The 20,145-nt window shown below is 37.8% G+C and overlaps 1 protein-coding gene across 1 annotated transcript in view; it reads right to left on the reverse strand.

Moving 5' to 3' along the window:
- Nucleotides 1–1,692: 1,692 nt before the first annotated feature.
- The window catches only part of LOC131663186 (homeobox protein unc-42-like), a 914,883-nt gene continuing 896,430 nt past the window's right edge, over nt 1,693–20,145 (reverse strand). The window contains exon 6 of the mRNA XM_058933391.1: nt 1,693–2,023. Coding sequence (XP_058789374.1) covers nt 1,917–2,023 — 107 coding nt within the window. The 3' untranslated portion in view covers nt 1,693–1,916. The remainder of the gene's footprint in view (nt 2,024–20,145) is intronic.

Here is a 20,145-nt window from a genome sequence, read left to right on the forward strand (position 1 = left end):
TGGTATGAAAATACGTTTTAAAAACGTTTTTAAAACGTTTTCCAGAAAAACGTATACAATGAACTATTAGAATACGTTTTGAAAACGATTTAAGAACATTCCGAAAATGTTTTGAAAACGTTTTAAAAATATTTTCCCAAAAAAATTTATACAATAGGCCGGTATCGGAATACGTTTTGACAACGTTTTAAAAACGTTTTTATATGTTTTCAAAACGTATTGTGATACGGGCTTATTGTATAAATTTTTCTATAATATGTTGTGATACCCGTTTTAAGACGTTTTCAAAACGTATTATGATACCGGTCTATTGTATAAATTTTTATAAAAGACGTTTTTAAAACGTTTGTAAAACGTATTCAAAACGTATTACTCGCGGACATATATTACGTTTTAAAAACGTTTTAATAACGTTTTTTTCACTAAAAGTCATCAACGTTTAAAAGTTTTCCAGAAAACGTTACAGTTTTACAGAAACAAATACGAATTATAACTAGTTACGCTAGTTTAGAAAATTATAGCTTTTGACAGAAATGTTGTTGAATAGAAGTTAATAATTTCGCATTAGGAATGGAATTTTGACTTGTGCATTTCCAATTCTATCGTCTCGATGATAAATTGACTTTAAGCGTCCAGAACTCTTTGATGTAAGAGATGTTTGACTGTAAGGCTTGAGACTTCCGCAGATTAAAACGCATTATGATTATTGAAAAACTGGACTTTAGTCTAAGATGAACAATCATCACCTGCAGGTACGGGAGTAATCGGTCGCATTTATGGATTCTGCTGATCTGAGTAATAATTTTTGTAATATGAAACAATAAAAATTCTTACTTATAGCTTTATCCATCTGAATCCAGCATAAAATATTTTAATTCATGACCGTGTGATTCGTTAATTAAAGCATAGTTTCTAATTGATTTCGTGAACGCGTTAAATTATTTTGCTTAAAGTAAATTTCATTGTGGTAATAATTATTCATTATATTCACTAAACTTGATAATATGCTGAATATCAAACCGTTTTAGACCACTATCTGTCCCTCAGTTTTGGTAGTTTGCATTTATTGGGATTTTTCGTGTATCGTCGCTTTCAAGTACTTAAATAAAATTCGGTTATCAGTATTTTTAATGTTCTATCAGACTTATAGTTTGAAAAACTCTATCGAACCATCAATTATTCAAATTTTTTTTTCTGAACTCGTCTAAAATGGTCTTACGAAAAATCGAAGTCGTCAAAATCCCTTTTATATTAGAAATCATCGAAACCGTCTTACTCTTAAAAAAGATTCGAAAGATATCATTCCGAAGGTAGATTGAGAAAAATCATCTAAATCCGTCTGACAGACATACACACACACACACAGCACACACAGACATATCCCCGGAAAATAAACATATAGGTTTTTAAACTAAACGATAAATTGCAATTTTTGCTACTAAAAATTCAATCTTAATTAATAAGCTCTTTAGTTTTTGTTTAAAAGGTGAATATATCATTTTCATTGAAAAAAGAAATTGATCCATGACTCTGTGTAAAACTCTATTATACACGCACGCACACACACACAACTTATATATAAGATTACTTTATTAATTCGCTGTATATGTATTTCTAGGATATCATTGATATTACGGGATAACAATATAGGAGCAGGTGGTTTTGGAAATTAGTATCATTGTTATTTTTGTTCTTCTTATTAGTATAAAAATAATCCTGAATGAAGATTACTCAAATAGTTTGGTATAATCACTCAATAAGTTGTTGCATAAATCAAAAAGTATATTCTGGAAATATATGACCCAATTTAGATATGCTTTGAACATTATTTATTTCTTGTACGGTGCTTGCAATCGTAACCCTGAGTAACAATACTGCAATCTGTCTATCACCTTCTTCTGCAGTTACTCTTGCCACTATGTTTGATATTGAAGCATCGGCGTTGGAGGGTTAAGATGGTGAGCTGTGTTCATTCTTAACGCTGAAATACTTTTATTGTACCATTCATCTTCAGCTGATATTCCTATAATATAAAAGATATAGTTTTGGAATCGTTTAGACTGTTGTTGAGGGCTTTTATCAAATAATTTTATAAATTTATATAGAAAAAATTCAGATTTCAGTTTTAAATATCTGTCTTAAATAGAACTGTAATTTATTAGCCAAAATTTATAGAAGTTCTATCAGTAAATAGAAATCATTTTTCTTGAAATTTCTTGAATGTGAGAATGATATCATAAAAATACCATATTTTGGTGTAGTCATTTAAAAATTGAAAGTCCTATTTCTAAACAACTTTTTCGTTGCTATCTGACCTACTATCAGCTGATACTTAAATAATTTTTTAATCTAAGAAACGTTTAATTTTATTGATATAAAAAATATTTATATTAAGTAATATAATAGACAGATTATGTAAAACCATTTACTAAAATAAGATTTTGATGTCGCTAAAATCTTTCCAATCGCATCATATTTTAGCATTCATTACGTTTGTATTTATCAAAGATCGCATAAAGTGAGTGGTCCTATCTTATAAAACGTGAAATAGTTGCGTAGATTTTAGGGAATGTGTTGATACGAGGTTTATCAAACACAAGAGCGATTTTAGAATGCTTCTCATGAAGTTGTATAAAAATCTACGATAAAAGTGTGAATGGAGGAGTAGACGGGATAAATCGATACATCTTATGTTAATTTGACTACCCAACCTTCTACATATATATATATATATACTCGTATATATACTATAACGGGGATTCAGCCCGGTTTACCCCGTAAATATAAAAAAATAAAGAAATAGTAAATGAATGATAAATGAGGAATGTCCGAGCGAAGTCTGGAACCTCCTGGACTGTCCGTCTTTTCAGGTTCGGTGCTCGTCACGCCGGTGATGGGACAACCGGAACCGCGCAGATTCGTAGTTTTGGCTGATGAACGCGAAAGTCCAAGGTTCCAAAAGCGGGCGTAGACGTGAAAAAGCGGAACGTTCGAAAAAGGCAACGGGACACGGTTAAATAAAAAAAAGGAATTTACGGTAAACGGTATTTTAATCAATAGGAGTTGACATGAGCGGTCGGAAGGAGGGAGAGAGTACGCTGAGAGAGTGAATAGGGAGAGAGAGTAAACCAACAAGCCGATACTTACAATGACGATGCTCGTCCTCTAAATATGCAACCTAGTCGCACGGTTTGCGTCAACGCGCACGCACAAATTACAGGGTACCACGTGCACTCTGCGGCTCGGCTTCTTCTAACGAAGTCCTGCTTTACTAGCTACGATTCACAAGCGTGGATCCTCTACGGGGCCAGGCGACGTCGTGATCCTCCTCTGGACAAAGGCACAAGCTTAAGGATCGAAGAAGAAAAGGGAAGCACCGGGTCACAACCGTGATCTCAGCAAGGAAAGTCATCGAGACAAAGAAATCTATCCGCTCGCTCACAAGTCCGCACAACAGTAACTCTCTAGCGTGTCGCCTGCTCGACTCTCGATTTCGTTCTCCTTAGTGAGTCAATCAGTGCACGCGGTCACTCGCTAAAACGCGACTAAGTCTCTCTCTCTTTCTCTCTCCGTGCCTCGCGGTCGCGCACGGAAGTATCCCTGCGTATTCGCATCTCTCTCTCACCTCACTTACCTTACATCCGTACAGAAGGATAATTACATACGCAGATATAGATAATAAATGGATACAAACATAATAAATTCATAAATATGTAAGATAAGTTCGGAAGAATGTGTCATATTTACATATCGTTACTAGGGAGAGAGATATATAACGAGTTTGCAATTTCACTCGTTATAATACTCTCTCTCCCTCTATCTCTATCGCCAGTAAATAAGTAATGTATGTTTCAGGGCAGATTTATCCTTAGGAATTAAGCCTTATGCTTAAGCATATATGTACGTTTCCAGACATATTATTCCATAAGGATTAAAAACCCTAATTTTTTTATCAGTAGAATATATAGAATTATAAATTATAGACAGGTTAATTTAAAGATAAAAGTGGAACTCTCTCTCTCTCTCTCCCTCTCTCTCTAGCAGGGGGAATACTGTTTCTTGGGCGGCTGTTAATGCTTTTAAGACGCTACTGGTGACCTAGCTAAGGACTGGAAACTGCTCAGTCTTTAATAAAAAAATGTAATATCAAAATTTAAATAAAATGTAATAAAAATACAATAAAAAATGTGATAAAAAAAATCTTTGGACAAAATTTTTGTGGTCTTAAATCGCAGTAAAAAAAATTATATATTTCAATTTTCAACAACGATTATTCAGAAATAATTTGATTAAATAAAAGAATTTTTTTAGAATATCATTAATAATTATTATTTTCTTTTTCACACTTATATATAAATTTATAATAGTAGAATCTTAAACTAATTTATTGACGTCATGAGTGATTGGATTATATTGTATAATTAGATCACGTCGAATTAAACAATAAGCGGCAGTGTTGTCAGAAAATCTTCTCTCGAACTTGAGGCGTACATCGACAAGCGCACTTATAATAGATTCGTTTTATTTCGAACAATTTATCACGATTCACAATAATTTCTTGATATAATCTTTTTTATTAAGCAACGGTTCATTTTCTTTTCGGTAATATAAGCTTTGAAAATTAGAGTTCATTTTGTAAAGTACTGCATACTGATTTTTTTTAATATATAAATGAAGATTTCCATATGGATAGGATTGCGAATTGAGAAATAGTTTTACAACTAATATTACAGTGATCAAATCTACTTGCATTTGTGATGATGGGCAGTATTTTTAATTTCTTATTTTTGTATTAATCGATAAATTTCCTAACCGCTCCCGCTCAAGTCCGGAAAAATCAGCATTGGCTGAGTTTCAGGAAACAACTTTGGTTATAGCCTCGGTGGAAGCTTCTGGAAAACGAGAGCGAAATAAAAAAAATAATAATAATAAATCCAAGCAAATTGAGGAGATAGCTTCAATGTAGCCTTTTCTACCTACAACCATGTCGCAAGACACAGCTGCAGTCCCGTTTATTAACTCTGCCGCGACTCCCGCCACTGTTTCAAATGGAGCCGTACCTCCCCTAAATCCAACTCTAAATACTATTACTAGAGCAGGGTACCTGAGGTTACAGTACGCACTTGCAAGAATCAACTTTGCATCGAACGTCTTAAAATACAAAACGAAAAACTTCCCTCTGGGTCAAGACCTAATAGTTTTGTCTGATACAGTGTGTTTGTGTGCCTTTCTTTTTGTCCGACCTAAGGATAATCGTTTTTACCTTCCTATTGTAATATATACGCAGTCTTAATAGATAGCGGGTATATGCACATATACTTAGGTCAGAAGACGTTTTCAGTTTTACCTATGTGTCAGCATGATAACCTATCATTGACGCACAGTCGAAATTTTTAGCCGTTTTTGTATCAAAATTCCATCCGCAGGCCAATTTTCACTTGAACTGAGTAATTATTTTTTTAAATACTTATTATACTTTGTACTATGAGAGAATGGTGCTACAAATTCAAAATATTTCCCCTCCCAAAGATAGCCGCTAATGATAGCATGCTGTTTTGGGAAAATCATTTTGAAAATCAAGTAACCAACTGAAATATAACTAAATTACCTGGTAACCGATAACCAATCGACTGGATACTTTGATTATGTTATTGTATGTATATATCTCAGAGTTAGCTTCAACTACCAGTTTACTTCCTATTAATAAAAATTTTCAGATCAAATTACATTATTTTTGCAGTAGAGAAGACATTTATAATCCAATTTTAGGTTATATATTGATTTTTAAGAAAAAATATAGAGCTTTATTCAATTAAAAAACTCTAAACTATATTTGAGGATAGATTTTAATTGATTTAAGTTGATTTTAGTTGGTTACTCGATTTTGAAAAATGATTTTCTCATAATAGCGCTATTATTAGCGGCTGTTTTTGGAAAGTGAAATATTTCGGATTTCTAGCACCATTTTCTCCAAGTACAAAGGATAATGAGTATTTAAAAAAATTACCCAATTGGCCTGTGGAAGGAATATTGACACAAAAACGGCTGAAAATTCCCACTGTACGACGGTTCGGATGGCAGACGGAAGATAAGCTGTTACGAAAGCTAAAATAGTCTTGGATATTGCGGTTGCTGATAATTCAAATACAGTCGTGGTCAATATCTTACCTTGTCTCATATACGACTGTATTTTTATAATCGATCTTCTACGGAACTGTGAGATTAGAATCGACTTGACTGTCACAACCTGGTTATTACCATGAAGCACTACTGGTGAGTTCTGCTGTTCAACGACGTAGAAAAAACTCTTGGGTAAACCACTTACCTCTCTGTCTAACTAAAACCTCCCCAATTCAACAGGAATAAATAAAACTATGGTCAAAAAATATGTTAAGCCTTCAAGACGCTACCCAGCTGTAACCAATTTGGAGGAATATGTGATAGACTTCCAGGGAATTGTAAACATCAATCAATGTAATCACTTAGTTTCTAAGCTGGTAGCAAATTACATGAATGAGCAGCTTGAAGAATTAATAGCATAAGGTTACGTAGTAGAATTATCCAGTCCGTAGTCCAGCCCCGTAGTAATGACGCGGAAACCTAATAATAAATGAAATCTTTCGTTTCTATATTAATTTTCGGAAAATCAACGTAATCACGAAGAAAGATGCCTACTCTCTTCCCTTCACGGCAAGCATCCTTCGTAAACTTCAGTTAGCTCGATACATAAGCAATATCGACTTGCGTAATGCGTACTACCAGGTGCCTCTCGCCAAAGAAAGTCAGGAAATGACAGTTTCTACTGTACCTGACCTAGATTAGACTATTATGTGGTTATGGCGTACGGTCTTCTTAACCCGTCAGCTACTTTCCAATGTCTCATGGGTACCCTAATTACTGCAGATTTATAACTTTATGTTTTTCCTTATTTGGATCACCTTTGAGAAACGTTTAGAAATTCTAGAAAAATTACTAGTGAAAATATTTGACGCAAATCTCGAAGTAAACTTGGAAAAATATGAATTTTGTCGTCCTTCGATCCGTTATCGCAGCTACCTCATCTTGACCTTTAAGAAACATTTAGAAATTTTAGAAAAATTCCTAGTGAAAATCTCTGATACAAATCTCGAGGTAAACTTGAAAAAATATGAATTTTGTCGTTCTTCGCTCCGTTATCGCGGCTACCGTGTGACCCAAGACGGTTTATCCCCTGATAAAGAAAATGTTATACTTATTCTAGAATTCGCTACGTCTCAAAGCCTTAAAAAATAACGCAGGTTTATCGGTATGATCTTATGGTACCGTCATTTTATGGATAACTTTTTCGATAACATCAAACCGTTGCTAAGACTTACGAACAATTAATTAGGATAGTTCCTTTATTTTAACCGGTGCTATTGTCTTGGGTGTCATATTCTTCTAGTAGGATTTCTTCTTCTTGTTATGAAATTTTTCTTTCATGAGGTTGAATACTGAACTTAGATAGCTAGTAAACGTTAGATTAGCTTAGTAAACGTTTCTGTTTTTTTACTATCTGTTCTGGCCCAACTTCTGCATGATTTTTTTATAGGCGGAAAAAACGTAGTTGGTTCTTTTAAGTCGTTTTGTGGCTTTCCAGAGTAAGTAAACATTTGCTTCTGTTGAACTTAGTGGTCTGAGTGTTTTCTGCGTTTGTATATTCTTCTCTTAATAAAGTATTTTCTTTAGTTCTGTCGTTGCTTTGTTCAATTTTGTTTTATCTTGACTTGATTTAGTTATTTGGTACCTTTTTCTGAGTTGCCTCTTTTCTTTGATTTTATCTGTAATTTTATTGGAAGTGTTTTTCTGTGTACGTGTTTATGTTTGTATTTATATTAGGCTGAGTGAAATGTATTATTGTTTTGTCTCTTAATTTCGGGTATAATTTCCGTTGTAACTGAATACGTACTAGACATCCCTTGTACTTGTAGTGTGGTTTCCTTGACAATTAGCGCACACAACTTAATTTATTTTTTCTTTGATTTTATATTCTTTTGTTGGATGTTATTTTGCACATTTGACACACACTTCGGTTTTATAACAATAAATCCCTTATCTTCTTTACATTAATATGTATAAAACTGGGTGTTCTTCTTTTTTAGTGAACTAACTATAGGTAACTATTTTTTGGATGAGAACGGTTGGATTTTTAATTTATTTTGCCTTAGTACTTTTATTGAATAGCAATCTTATTATATTAATAGCTATTTCATTCAACAGATTTTCTAACGAACGAATGTTCTTTACGTTTTATACAAAAATTGGCGGCGACTTACTTTGACTTTTTTCTTTTATTGATCCTGATTGTTTTCTTTTGTTGATCCTGATTTTTCAGTTTCATTATTGTGATTATTGCCATTTTCAGTGCTTTGTATTTTGTTCAATCAGTGGTCCATTAGTTGTGGTTATTTTCTTTTATTAGAATTTGCATTCTGGGTTCATTCTAAATCTTTTTCCACTTACCAATTTCCATTCTACGTTTATTAATGGAGTGGACAGAGCGTCCCCTGAATGGGAAGCCATGAGGATATTTCTTCGTAGGGGAATAAGAGAAATTCAATCCAATGCTGACAGTCATAAACTCAATTTATTTAGAAGTTGATTTGCTTCTAGAGCAGATCACGCTTTATATACGTATACTCTCCACGAAAGGCACACATGAACTTGTTTTAGAAAAGTGAAATAACAAATATTCGATGGCTAATTAAAGTGTCATATGTTTGAAAATTCATTGAAAACCGTAGTTTAGACTATGATAAGGAACTCGTACATCGAGTTGGAGATATTCGTTTTCTTGAAGAATGAATAAACTTTATAAGTTTAAGCTGAGAAAAAAATAAAATTACGTACAATGATGACGTTATTACGAGATAGAGAAATTAGAAGCGTTACAAACGTTCTAGTTGTCTGTTCTTTTAAAATGCTAAATGAATATTGTAATGAATTAGTTTCTTCTAAACATCTTCTTGATTGACCCCAGCATGTGTCTTGATTTTCAACTTCGATATTCGATTCTTCTGAACGTGATGTTTTACCTACTTACTTTATATTAAAAGATACGGCTAGAGCGGATTTGATCATAAATCACAGAACAGTTACTGTAAAAAAAAAATACATAATTTAACCAATTACCAGCTTACGTAGATTGGTGATGGTACATATTCGCGCCATCAAAAAAGCTCTGACAATTATTATCAGAGAAAATCCCATGCAGGCCGAAAAATCTCTTCTTTGTGAATCTTTTCCAATAAGTACTACAGATAACTATGTGGTTGACGTTTGAGATCCATATTCTGCTAATTATAATAATGCTAAAATTCTGGAAGAGTTCATAAGGTAAATAATTGCAGCAATCAGTTTAAAAAAATGATTCATTTTAGATAGGGGATTTCATGACATTATGAAGCAGGTGGAAATAATTATGAAATATTAATGCTAGCCTTCTAGGATCAATGTAAGCAAATGAGTACTGTTGGAGCAGATCACTCTCATACTGTCACTCTTATTGGATGGCCATTTGAAGCTATTCATAGTATTCTAGGGTACAAATTTAATTTATTACACAACTAATTAGATAATAAATTATTCCCTCGGTCTGGAACTTATTGTAACATTGCATGTTTCGCAGTCAATTTATTTGGCAAAAGACTAGTTTCATTAATATCTTCTTTTAAACATGTGATACAACAAATTCAGAAACAAAATATAAAAGTAGATACTAGGCATAGGAGTTGAACTTGAACGATCGGGTTATGACGTCGATAATCGACTTCTCAGGTACACTCTTTTTGGTCTATGCCCGCGCCTGTAAACCGGGATGATAAGTATTGTAGGAATATGTATTATAGAGAAAGTTTTGACGTGCGTGATTTTAACTTTGGTATTGTATGGATTAAACGCAACAGTACCACGGATGCAGGAGGGAAAAGGAAGTAAGGTTCTTGCCACAACAACGTTTAAAGAAAGGAAACGAATTGACACGTGCTGAATAGAGAAAGAGAAAGAAGATGTGATTTTATATTAACTTACTTTTATTATTCCCTTTTATTTCTTTATACTTTACTTATCATAGCTTTGTGCGCTTAAAATAAGGTTTTACTTTGCCTTCCAAATTTACTGTTGCTGCTTGGCATACGAGGACGGCTGCAAGCTTGGTCGAGGGTGTGCTTCTGAGCTGAAGAGCGGACGGCAGAATCAATACCTCCGGAGCCTTGCAGGGCCTTTCATTATCTGTGGTGATTTTTCCCTTTCTTATCCTTTCAAAAAAATTTCGCTGTGAAGTTGACCCCATTTTCCTAACGAGCCAATGGGCAGGAGGATTTTCTTATCTAATTTTGGCGGAGTTAATTGGACTGAAGGCGTGAGTTTTCCGGGATGACCAGGGCGAAGCGAAAATTGAGGTATGGGCGTCTCTTAAGAGATGGACCCACCCATACCGATTTAGTCAAAATTTCAATTACTATTATATTAATAATAACTGTGCGCAAAGCTACATTTAATTAAATTATTTAAAACTAAACATAGAAATTTATGATGGTACTGTATTATAAAAAAAACAAATACGGTCCGAAGTTTACCCGTTTATTCATTATTTAATAGTTAATTATGGTTTAATTAATTTCAAATTATAAAAAGCTCAAAGCTTTCCTCTCAGGGAAGAAGAATCTTTAATTCACACGAACTTTCTACTATATGTATTCTTCGTTGAAACTGATAAACATAAATTTCGCAGTGTTTTTTTTGTTACTAATTTAGTAACTCAATTTTTACAATAGAAAGGGTACCCCGGTATAAAATGAAAAGGATTTTAAAATCGTACATCGCAAGGGCAAGGATAATGTCGTGCCCGATGCACTTTCTCGTATGTACGAGACAGATGAAGACGTAATAGCTTAGCTAGCATCTTTCACGGTTGCAAAAGATATAAAGGATCCGTGGTACCGGCGTAAGTTTCTACAGTTCGAACACACACTTACTGGAAGATTGTTGGCGGTCGTTTGTATCTGTATTGATCTGACCCTGTGATCCTGTGATCGACGATCTCATCGGAGACGACGACGCCTGAAAGCTCGTTGTTCCAAGAGAACAGCGCGAGCAGGTTCTCATGAAATGTCATGAGGAACCCAGAGTCGGCCATTTAGGCCGACACAAAACTCACTAGAGGGTGGTGCTACGTTATTACTGGCCAAGTGTCTACAAAGATACCGTACACTTTGTACGTAACTGTCAAGTGTGCCAGCAAATTAAAGTCGAACAACGAACCCCTGCTGGACTGATGGGAAAACACGTTGTTTCCCGTCCATGGAAAATCGTCTGTGGCGATACGATGGGCCCCTTTCCGAGATCGCCTCAAAAAAACGAACATTTACTCATCTTCATGGATATCTTCACGAGATGGCTAGAGTGTATTCCGATCCGCAAGGCCAATGCCAAAACGATCAAGAGAGAGATTAATCATTGCATCTTTTTACGTTTTAGAATCCCTGATAGATTTCTATCAGACAAGGGCACGCCCTTTCAAAACTCGTTAGTCGACTCTTTCTTAGATGCACATGGCGTCTTTCACGGTACATGCGCTACTTATTCCCCCACATCGAACCCGACCGAACAAGTAAACCACACCATTAAAACCATGATTGCGGCATTTATTACAGATAAGCATAACAAGTGGGACGAACATATTGGCGAGTTTGCCTTTGCCTACAACACTGCTATTCAACAAGACCACTCGCTCCAGTCCAGCCTTTTTAAATTACTGACGGAATCCAGAACCACCATATAACGTTCGACGCAAGGAAGAGTACGCTGCTTTACAGCAGTTAGAAACTACAGTCAATGAAGAATGGTACTCTCGCATGCAAAAGCATGACGAATTATGAGCCAATACCCGCGAGAGGAGTGAAGCTGCTCAATTGCGACAAGAGAAGTACTACAATCAGAAACATCGCAATATCAGCTACGACATCGGCGATATAGTTTGGGTAAAGAACGGAGTACTCTCCTCTGCGGCTAAAGCCATACCAGCTAAACTCTGCTCTAAATACGCTGGCCCATTTGTTGTGATATCTCACCTCGGCATGAATTCTTATCAGCTTCGGAACGAGAATGGAGTCGATATAGGAAAAGTCGCTGTCTGTGACATGAAGCCCTGTTTTGATGCGGAGCAATTTCCCTCGGACGCGATACAGGATGAGGGTGATGTTCTGTACGGGGAAGACTTAAAGCTTTCCATTGATGAAAGCGCCCGCGCAGATGCTCTACCAGTGATGGAGGAATCAACGGTAACAGCTTCTTCTATGCCTGTGAATGATGATGCAAAGACGCAGTTGAATGCAAAGGCCCAGTTCCTCTGGTACCAAGGGTCATTGCTCATCGAAAAAGAGGCCGACCACGTGGCTCCAAGAAAGCCATACCACTATTGGTAACAACCTTGCCCCGGCGGCTGCAAGCTTGACTCTTAACATCCCTCTATCACAGCGTGCCTACACTACACGACACCATTACAACACCAAGCCTACGCTATACGTTTCAAGACATTCCACAGTCACTTCTGCCCTTGGCTCGCTTACTGCCCTACTTCCGCTTATGCTTCACCGCTTTCAATTTCTTTTCTTTGTTAGCCCTTATCGATTTAGATGAATCCTTTACAGAGAATGTTCCCTCTCAAAAAAGCCCGTGAAGACCCAGACGTGGTCCAGGTGACCATTCCCCGAAGCCTGCTGGCCCAATTCGGGGAGGTCGCCTCTGAAATGGCTAGAGCGCATGCTCCGCTCCCACCAGAGGTTAAGCCGGAGCTACCCTCGATCGAGGAGCTGGCTCTGCGCTGGGCGGAACGATACGCCGCCAAGCACCGAGAAAAAGAGGAGCAGGCTAGGCACTGGACAGAGCATAACGCTGCCAAGCGCAGAAAAGAAGAAGAGGAGCGACATATGCGTACCAAACGGGCTCTCCCCGCTCCTGACAACCAATACGAAAGGCAACGGCCATACTCTGAGCCGCGTAGATCCACCGTACGCCTGACCGACGTCACGGATGAAGAGCCGACGACGGCCCAAACCCATGAAGAAAGGTGGACCGACACAAAGGCGACAGCGCGATCGTGTCGCTCTGCACGTATCAGGACACAAGAAGAGGAACGTCTGACCTATGTTGCCGTTATGGTATTCACAGAGCACCCTAACGCTCGTGTTCGAGTTGCCGCATCCCCCAGCTTTGTCCGGAAGGTCCGGGATGAAATAGGGCACCAGGCCTTTTTCACCCAAACTACAGAACGCTAGGATGAGGCCAAGGCCATCCAGAAGGAGCGCGAACGCCTTCTGGCACAGCAGGAGCAAAAGCGGCAGGAAATTTTGGAGCTCCAACGCCAGGCTGGACTAAATGTCCGGCTGGACTAAATGTCCAGTACGCATGGGCTTCTACCGCGATAGCAAGCGCTGCTCTCTCTGGTCCGTCCCCGAGCCACATGCCAGATCCAACTCGTCTGGATCCTCGCCTACTCACCCATAAAGAGCGTTGCGAAATCGCAAGGCAGGCCCAAAGGCTGCCTGGCAGATTTTGCCGGGGAAATGAGGGTTTAACCCCTCAATACTCTGCGCTCCTGCATCAAGATGCCACAAGGCCATGTGGCATGTACGATGATCCAACCCCGGAGAAGAGAGGCGTTCGGTTCTGCTACGTCTGCAACTTGACGGCAGTCAGTAGGACCGAAAACTGCCCCAACTTCTTCCAACATTGGATGTTCAAGCAGGGGCTGGAGCCGCGATACACCTACGGTGACGAGTTTGGTGAGCGCCGCCACCATTGAGCCACCATCTAAACGGCATTCACCTCTCTTCAAGTCTTCTGCCTTAAGGCCTCGACACCGAAGAAAGAAGAGAGAAAAGCGAAAATTAAAACCGAAGATCTTTCGCCTCTTGGCCTGCGCACCATTCAAATTTTGCGCTGTTGCGCCTATAATGTAAGGCTTTGCCGTGCCCCTTTTATTTCCCTAATCATGGCATTTTCGCCACTTTAATTTGTTTTCTTTCATTGGCACGGTCCCTACGTCTCTGAGAGAGCGCGATAGGAAAAATAACCCTTGTTCCTTTTTCTTTATAATAATAAATTACTTATCTTGACTATTCCCTGTAGTTTTCTTTACGAGAGAGACCTAAGGTTCGAGTTGGTACCGCCTTCGTTACTAACGTCTGGGGGTGGGGGATATAACGAGTTTGACGTCAACTCTCTCTCTCTATACGACGATAATTTTAAGAATATCATATATATATATAAATGTTATATTACTTGAATTATATTTTTCCTTAGCAGCAGCAGACGACGACTGCGGAGAAGGTAAGAGAGAGCGCCGGCAGAGAGAGACCGTGTACGCGTGTAGGCATAGCGACATGTATGACGAACCGCGCGCCGCGCGCCGCGTGACGAAAGGCCGGCAGTTAGCCGATAGCTCGCGAGCCATGCAGAGGCATTCGGTCGTGCGTGCGCTTATATTAGCTTTTTTTTTTGTGAATCGCCTTGTGGCAACAGAGACTTTTGACTGTGACAAGTTAGTGGCGGTTGCAATCACGACGCTCTCAGGAAGCTCGATTGTGGTCCGCTTAGCAAAAAAATAGATGATGCACATAGTGCACCATGTGGCCAGCCTCGCGGCTGGCCAGGTCACTTTGTGTAAAAATCTTTTGTTAAAGCGGTGGACAATAATTGTCTTCCTCAACAGAGAACGGAGACTTCTCAAACAAACAATTCGTTGTTTTGGGAGAGAACGTCGTAAACTTCTCTTTTTTGTACGGGCATATGCAAACGTAAATGCTGAAGTACAAAATGCGTCACCGATTGCCCTCGACAAGCAACTAATGCTAGTCAACCCGAAGTGAATGCAATGTGTATTTGAACGAAGACTTGCAATCACAAGTGCGGATGTGTGTACCTTCACGTGGTGGGGCTGAAAACGCTGTTTCTGTAAAGAAACAGTAGGCAAAACATACAACGCTTATCCTTATTTGAGCATCGAACATCGGAATTAAACTCCGAAGCTCGATGTTTTGAACGCGAATTAGAATACCCGATTTAGCCTAATGTTGGAAATTGATTCGGATGAGTGGCATGACTGGCACGAATATTGAAAACTGCCTGGGGAGTCGCCTTGTCGGCTAGGCGAGACCCCGCCCCTGATCCAAGTCAGAAAATATCAATCGAAAGAGCAGAGATCAATATCAGCGAGTCATAAAAGCTTTCCATAGAAAGCGAAATCCAAGACTTAGGCGAAAATCGGGATACAACTTTCCTTTCGAATAACGGATACCCACCAGCGTGAGGGGGTACGACCGAAACGCAATGGGGAGACGCGCCAAGGCACGTCGAAACGATGTGAGTCGTGGAAGCAATCCCTTAATACAGGTACACAGGGTGGGATGTTTTGAACGAGAGCCCAGGAGGGGAGGCTTAGCTGCTCGATCGTCTTAGGAATTTCCTCTGGCTGCCCTAGCTGAGTCTCTCTTCTGACATCCCAATTTGGGTTGGCCTCTGCGGGGTAGTGGTACCAGGTCAAGCAAATCTCGTAAGATTTGTATGCCGTGTGCTTCCGACGCGGTAGACGTTGGGGCAACTAGAATCTCGTCGCGCCCAAACCGAGGGTCAAGCCTTTAGTTCCGCTCTCCTTGAACGTCGAACAGTGAAAAGATCGGTACTTCTTTCGAGGAGGTCGCCGCCTTAGATCAAAAAGGCTCCGACTCGCTGTGTGCGTCAGGGATGTCGTAGCAAACTTGACTTCCGGATCTCCAAAGTGTTTGAAAGCGAAGGAGTGAAATACAGTGGGCTATGCCAACCTATTGGCGCCCAGAGAAAGGGGTGATAATGTTTGATTACGCTATGCTATCCTCGAAACGGAAAAGTGTGAAACAACGCATACACTAGTTGTGACAAGTTAGTGAGGTGCAACTGTGCGTGCAATACCTCCTCTCTTTCGCGACAAGTGACAGCACAGTCAGGTGAATTCTTCAATCTTGCCGAATTGTAGTTGAGGGGCTTCGATTAATGTAAGTACCAACCATTCCTTGGATCTCTGTTTTGCTTTGTCTAACTCGCCGGTCTCTCTGAACCGCCTTGTACACTAACTCGTACATAAACTATATATTTGTATACTGCTAAAACTGCATGGCTTTTCTTCTGAACTATTATTTCTTTCCTATCGCTTCCCTCAACTTTCGCGATTTAAGCTGCGTGACCCATGGCGCTCTCCGCGGGCCAGTTGGCGATCTGACCTACCGGGCCCGTCTTGCGTAGCAGAACGCAGTGCCGCGAAGCAGTATTTGTGCCAGCCACTACTCAATCTCCGTTTAATTAATATATTGTAGCGGTCTAAACCTCTGTTACAGTATATATTACATATAATACAAATTTATTTATAAATATATACATATATTATTATAAGTACAACTCAATATTTATTTCAATGAAAGGAATTAATCGTCATCACAAGTTCTTCTTCAATAACGGGATAAGCTTGCTCATAACTAAACAGTTCAGTCAATACTCCGGCAGCATAAACTATTCTTGATAAATACCTAACATAACTCAAGTACTAAATCACAGCAGAGACATACAAGCAGCAACCAACAGTCCTCTTACCATTAGCACAAGAGCAACAGTATCGTTTAATACCATTAAAACCATTAGTGTCGGCATATTATTAGTTTACATAAGCTTTGTAAGTGTTGTAGTTATTATGTTTGGATTGTACATTCAAATTTTATAATATTGGGCTTTGCTTTCAAATAATGTAAGATAAATATGTTGTCCTCTTGAAGCAATTCAGCTAAGTATAAAACAGATTATGACAATTGATATGTTTCTGTAAATAAAATTTTCAAATCGATCAACGTCATTCTCGGAAAATCTAACAAGTCTTTTGATGATAATTGCTGGAATGGTATTTTTTAGCATTCTAGTTTTGTTCCTTGACATCGTCGCTTAAGGAGTTCTTTTAATTTATTTTTGTATGATTGATTCTTTCAATAATTTGATCCAGCATTCCAGCATCGGTTCAATCTTTTACCAAATAAATTTTGTAATAAACAAGCAATTCTACAGTATAATCCAGCCTTTGGCAAAATATAATTATAAAATTGGTGATGTAGGAACGTGGTTTATTAATCAATAATTCCATAAATTGTTTCGACGATCTTTCTAATTTTTGTTACCATTCGGGATAAGTTTGATTTATCGGTGGGAAGTTGGTTTCCTTTTCTCTTTAGAGCAGGCATCAAAACAATGAATGCTTTCTCAGTTAAACACTGATAACTCTAAAGCCTCTATCAAGGATGAAAATATCACACTTTTTCAAAATTCAACTCAATCCGTCAGGTCACTTTAATAGTTATTAATATTTGTGCATCATTTAGATTAGCCGTTAAATCAGAAAGAAAAATTTCATTAGAATGAGCGCGCAATCCGAAATTTTTTGGCAATACTTCGTCTTGGAAATATTTCAAAATAGAATTGATAAATTCTGTAATTTGTTTTTCTTCAAGACCAAAAATCACCAAGATACATTTATCAGAAATGCCAGTTTTCATCTTGAATAAAAAAATGACTAAAGTTGAATTATATTTCGATTTTCAGAGGATCTCGTAGATGTCATCAAAGTTTGAAGTTGATCAATATCCTGCCGCGTATAACTCGTAAGAGCTTTCAGGCGCTCATCTGAAATGTGGAAATTTCCTATGTGATCATAAAGTCGAGAGTCTGCTTTATTTGACAATACATCCATGGATTTCTTAAGTTCTGTAGCTGCTATGCTACTTTCATTTGAAAAAATCTCTGAATTTAGTAATTCATCTTCATGAAATCATTTAGTTATGAAATGTTAGTTCAATGAACATCATCTATTATTTTGTGGGATGAAAATTTATCGGGCAATAAACTCTTGTATTCAAGCTTAATGGCACGTGTTGAATTTTCTCTATACATTTGCACATGAAACAATATTTAGAAAAGAGCATGGTGACGTATTCAAACTCATTTTGTGGGTAGAATGTATACTGAGTTATCACTAGAGCGCTGACTACGTTATGTTTTAGTTGATAGTGAAACTTCATTACTTTGACTTCCTGGTAATGCTATATTGCTTATTAAATCATGATTTTTACTGTGGGTTGATGTTTTATCAGCAATTGGAATTCACTACTCACTATTTTATCAATTGTTTCTTCTAATAGTTGCAAGGCATTGTCTTTAATTTCTTTGAACGATGAATCAGCTTTTTTTTTACTCCCAAGAACACGTAGTAGAGCTCGACAACTATAGCAAATGGATTGGCCACTTTCAACATGAAGATAGTATGCTTTTCTGAAACCTCAGCGGCTTTTCTATTTTCAAAATATATGACCAAACCACGAGTTTTGCGAAGAAACTTTTGACATTTGGTGTACTTTGCTTCGTTCCTTTTCATAGTCACTTTCTTGGGCGACGGTTCATAATCGACGTCACCTATTTCCTTTTTATACTAAGGCAAACAATAAATGTTATAAAGGAAAAGTACATTTGATAAATCATTGTAGATTTTACAAAATTAACGTTTGTTGGAATGGTAGCGAGAAAATTTTTGTTTTATACACAATTAAATGTTTATTCAAAATTTTTTACATTTTATATATCTCTAACAAGAAAAAAATCCAATTCAAATTGTACATTTTCGAAAATATTTTTCATACACACTGTGACGGTAAACGTCAAGTTAGCGCTAACCATTTAACCTTATTGCTGTCCGTGAGGGCAGCACCTCCCGGGGGGACAAAAATACGTAACGAAGGAATTCGGCACGCGAGCAGACGGAACGCGCGCGAACGAATTTGAACCAGTGAAGCATCGACCATCAAAGTGTCCGTCCGCTTACGATATCATCCCTTCGATTCACGTGCCCTTGACGTCCGTACGCTCTAATAATAACAGCGACCAGTGATCCAGGAGTACAGCCGCCAAGGAGCCATCGAGTACCAGCCGGAGGCCAGAACGAGAAAGAGAGAGAGTGTGAGAGGTTTCGCCATCGAGGGCGAAACCAGTGCGTGCGCGCGTTCGCGACTCGCGAACATCAAAACAACAATAAAACTGTTCTGTGCTGTGCGAAGTATTCGTTGCTTCTCTCCGATCGCCTGCGAGTAAAAGGTAAGCTGGCCAGCTTAATTTCGCGATCGCGATTACACAAATAATAACTCGATTCTAACATTTAAAGCGTGCATGTAATGGCTCTCGTAACGAAGAGCGGCGAGCGTACCGGCAAAGCGTGTTGTCGATGAGCGAGCGTGCATGTAAACAAACGCGCGGGCCGACCTTTTGTGAGTTTAGAGGAATAATAAAAGATCCGATTTACCTTACTAACAAGTGTTCTCATTAATTCTTTCATCTCACATAGCTTCCACTCAATTTAACTTTAGGTTATAAACGATAATCGGTTGACCGGCGTATGCTTTCTCGTGCTCTCCCGGAATAGTAGTGAGCATTGACAAGTTCGCGTGTCTTTTCAAGATAATCGCGCGATATAATCATTAAACGGTCATACCCCGTTACAACACATATATTTAATAAAGTCAATGAACTTGAACTGTTAGTACTAAATAGGGACCTAAATAAAATCGATCTCTTCGGACCGCAAATGAAAGACGTTTAACAGATCTACTGATAAATATATCCAGAGCACAAATAATAAGTTTAGGAGCCTTTGCATCGCATCGAAGTAACAGTTTATTTTGAATTAATATTTTTAATTTCTTCAAGCTTGTGGTTACTTATTTTTCAAAAGATTCTTTAAATATTTTAGCTATAAATTCAATTTTTCATCAACTACTCCATTTATATACAAATGTACAGAATAATTATTAAGTTCTATCAGCACAAACTGGGAAAAATACTCGTATGTTTTATAAAAAATGCGATTTTCATTGCAGTATAAATGCTTAGAAGTCCTCAGCAAGAATCTTCGTAACAGCTGAATCATTAAAATGTTGCTTAAAAATTTTTAACGCTATATTTTTTGTTAAATTTTGTATAATTACAAAAGATTAATCTATTTAAATCAATTTATAAGTCGATCCTCGTTAGCAAGACGTTTAATACTCGTATTTGCACAATTTCAAT

This window comes from Phymastichus coffea, unplaced genomic scaffold, assembly GCF_024137745.1.
Source record: "Phymastichus coffea isolate CEN01 unplaced genomic scaffold, Cenicafe_Pcof_1.1 PCOF00002, whole genome shotgun sequence".
Classification (NCBI taxonomy): domain Eukaryota; kingdom Metazoa; phylum Arthropoda; class Insecta; order Hymenoptera; family Eulophidae; genus Phymastichus; species Phymastichus coffea.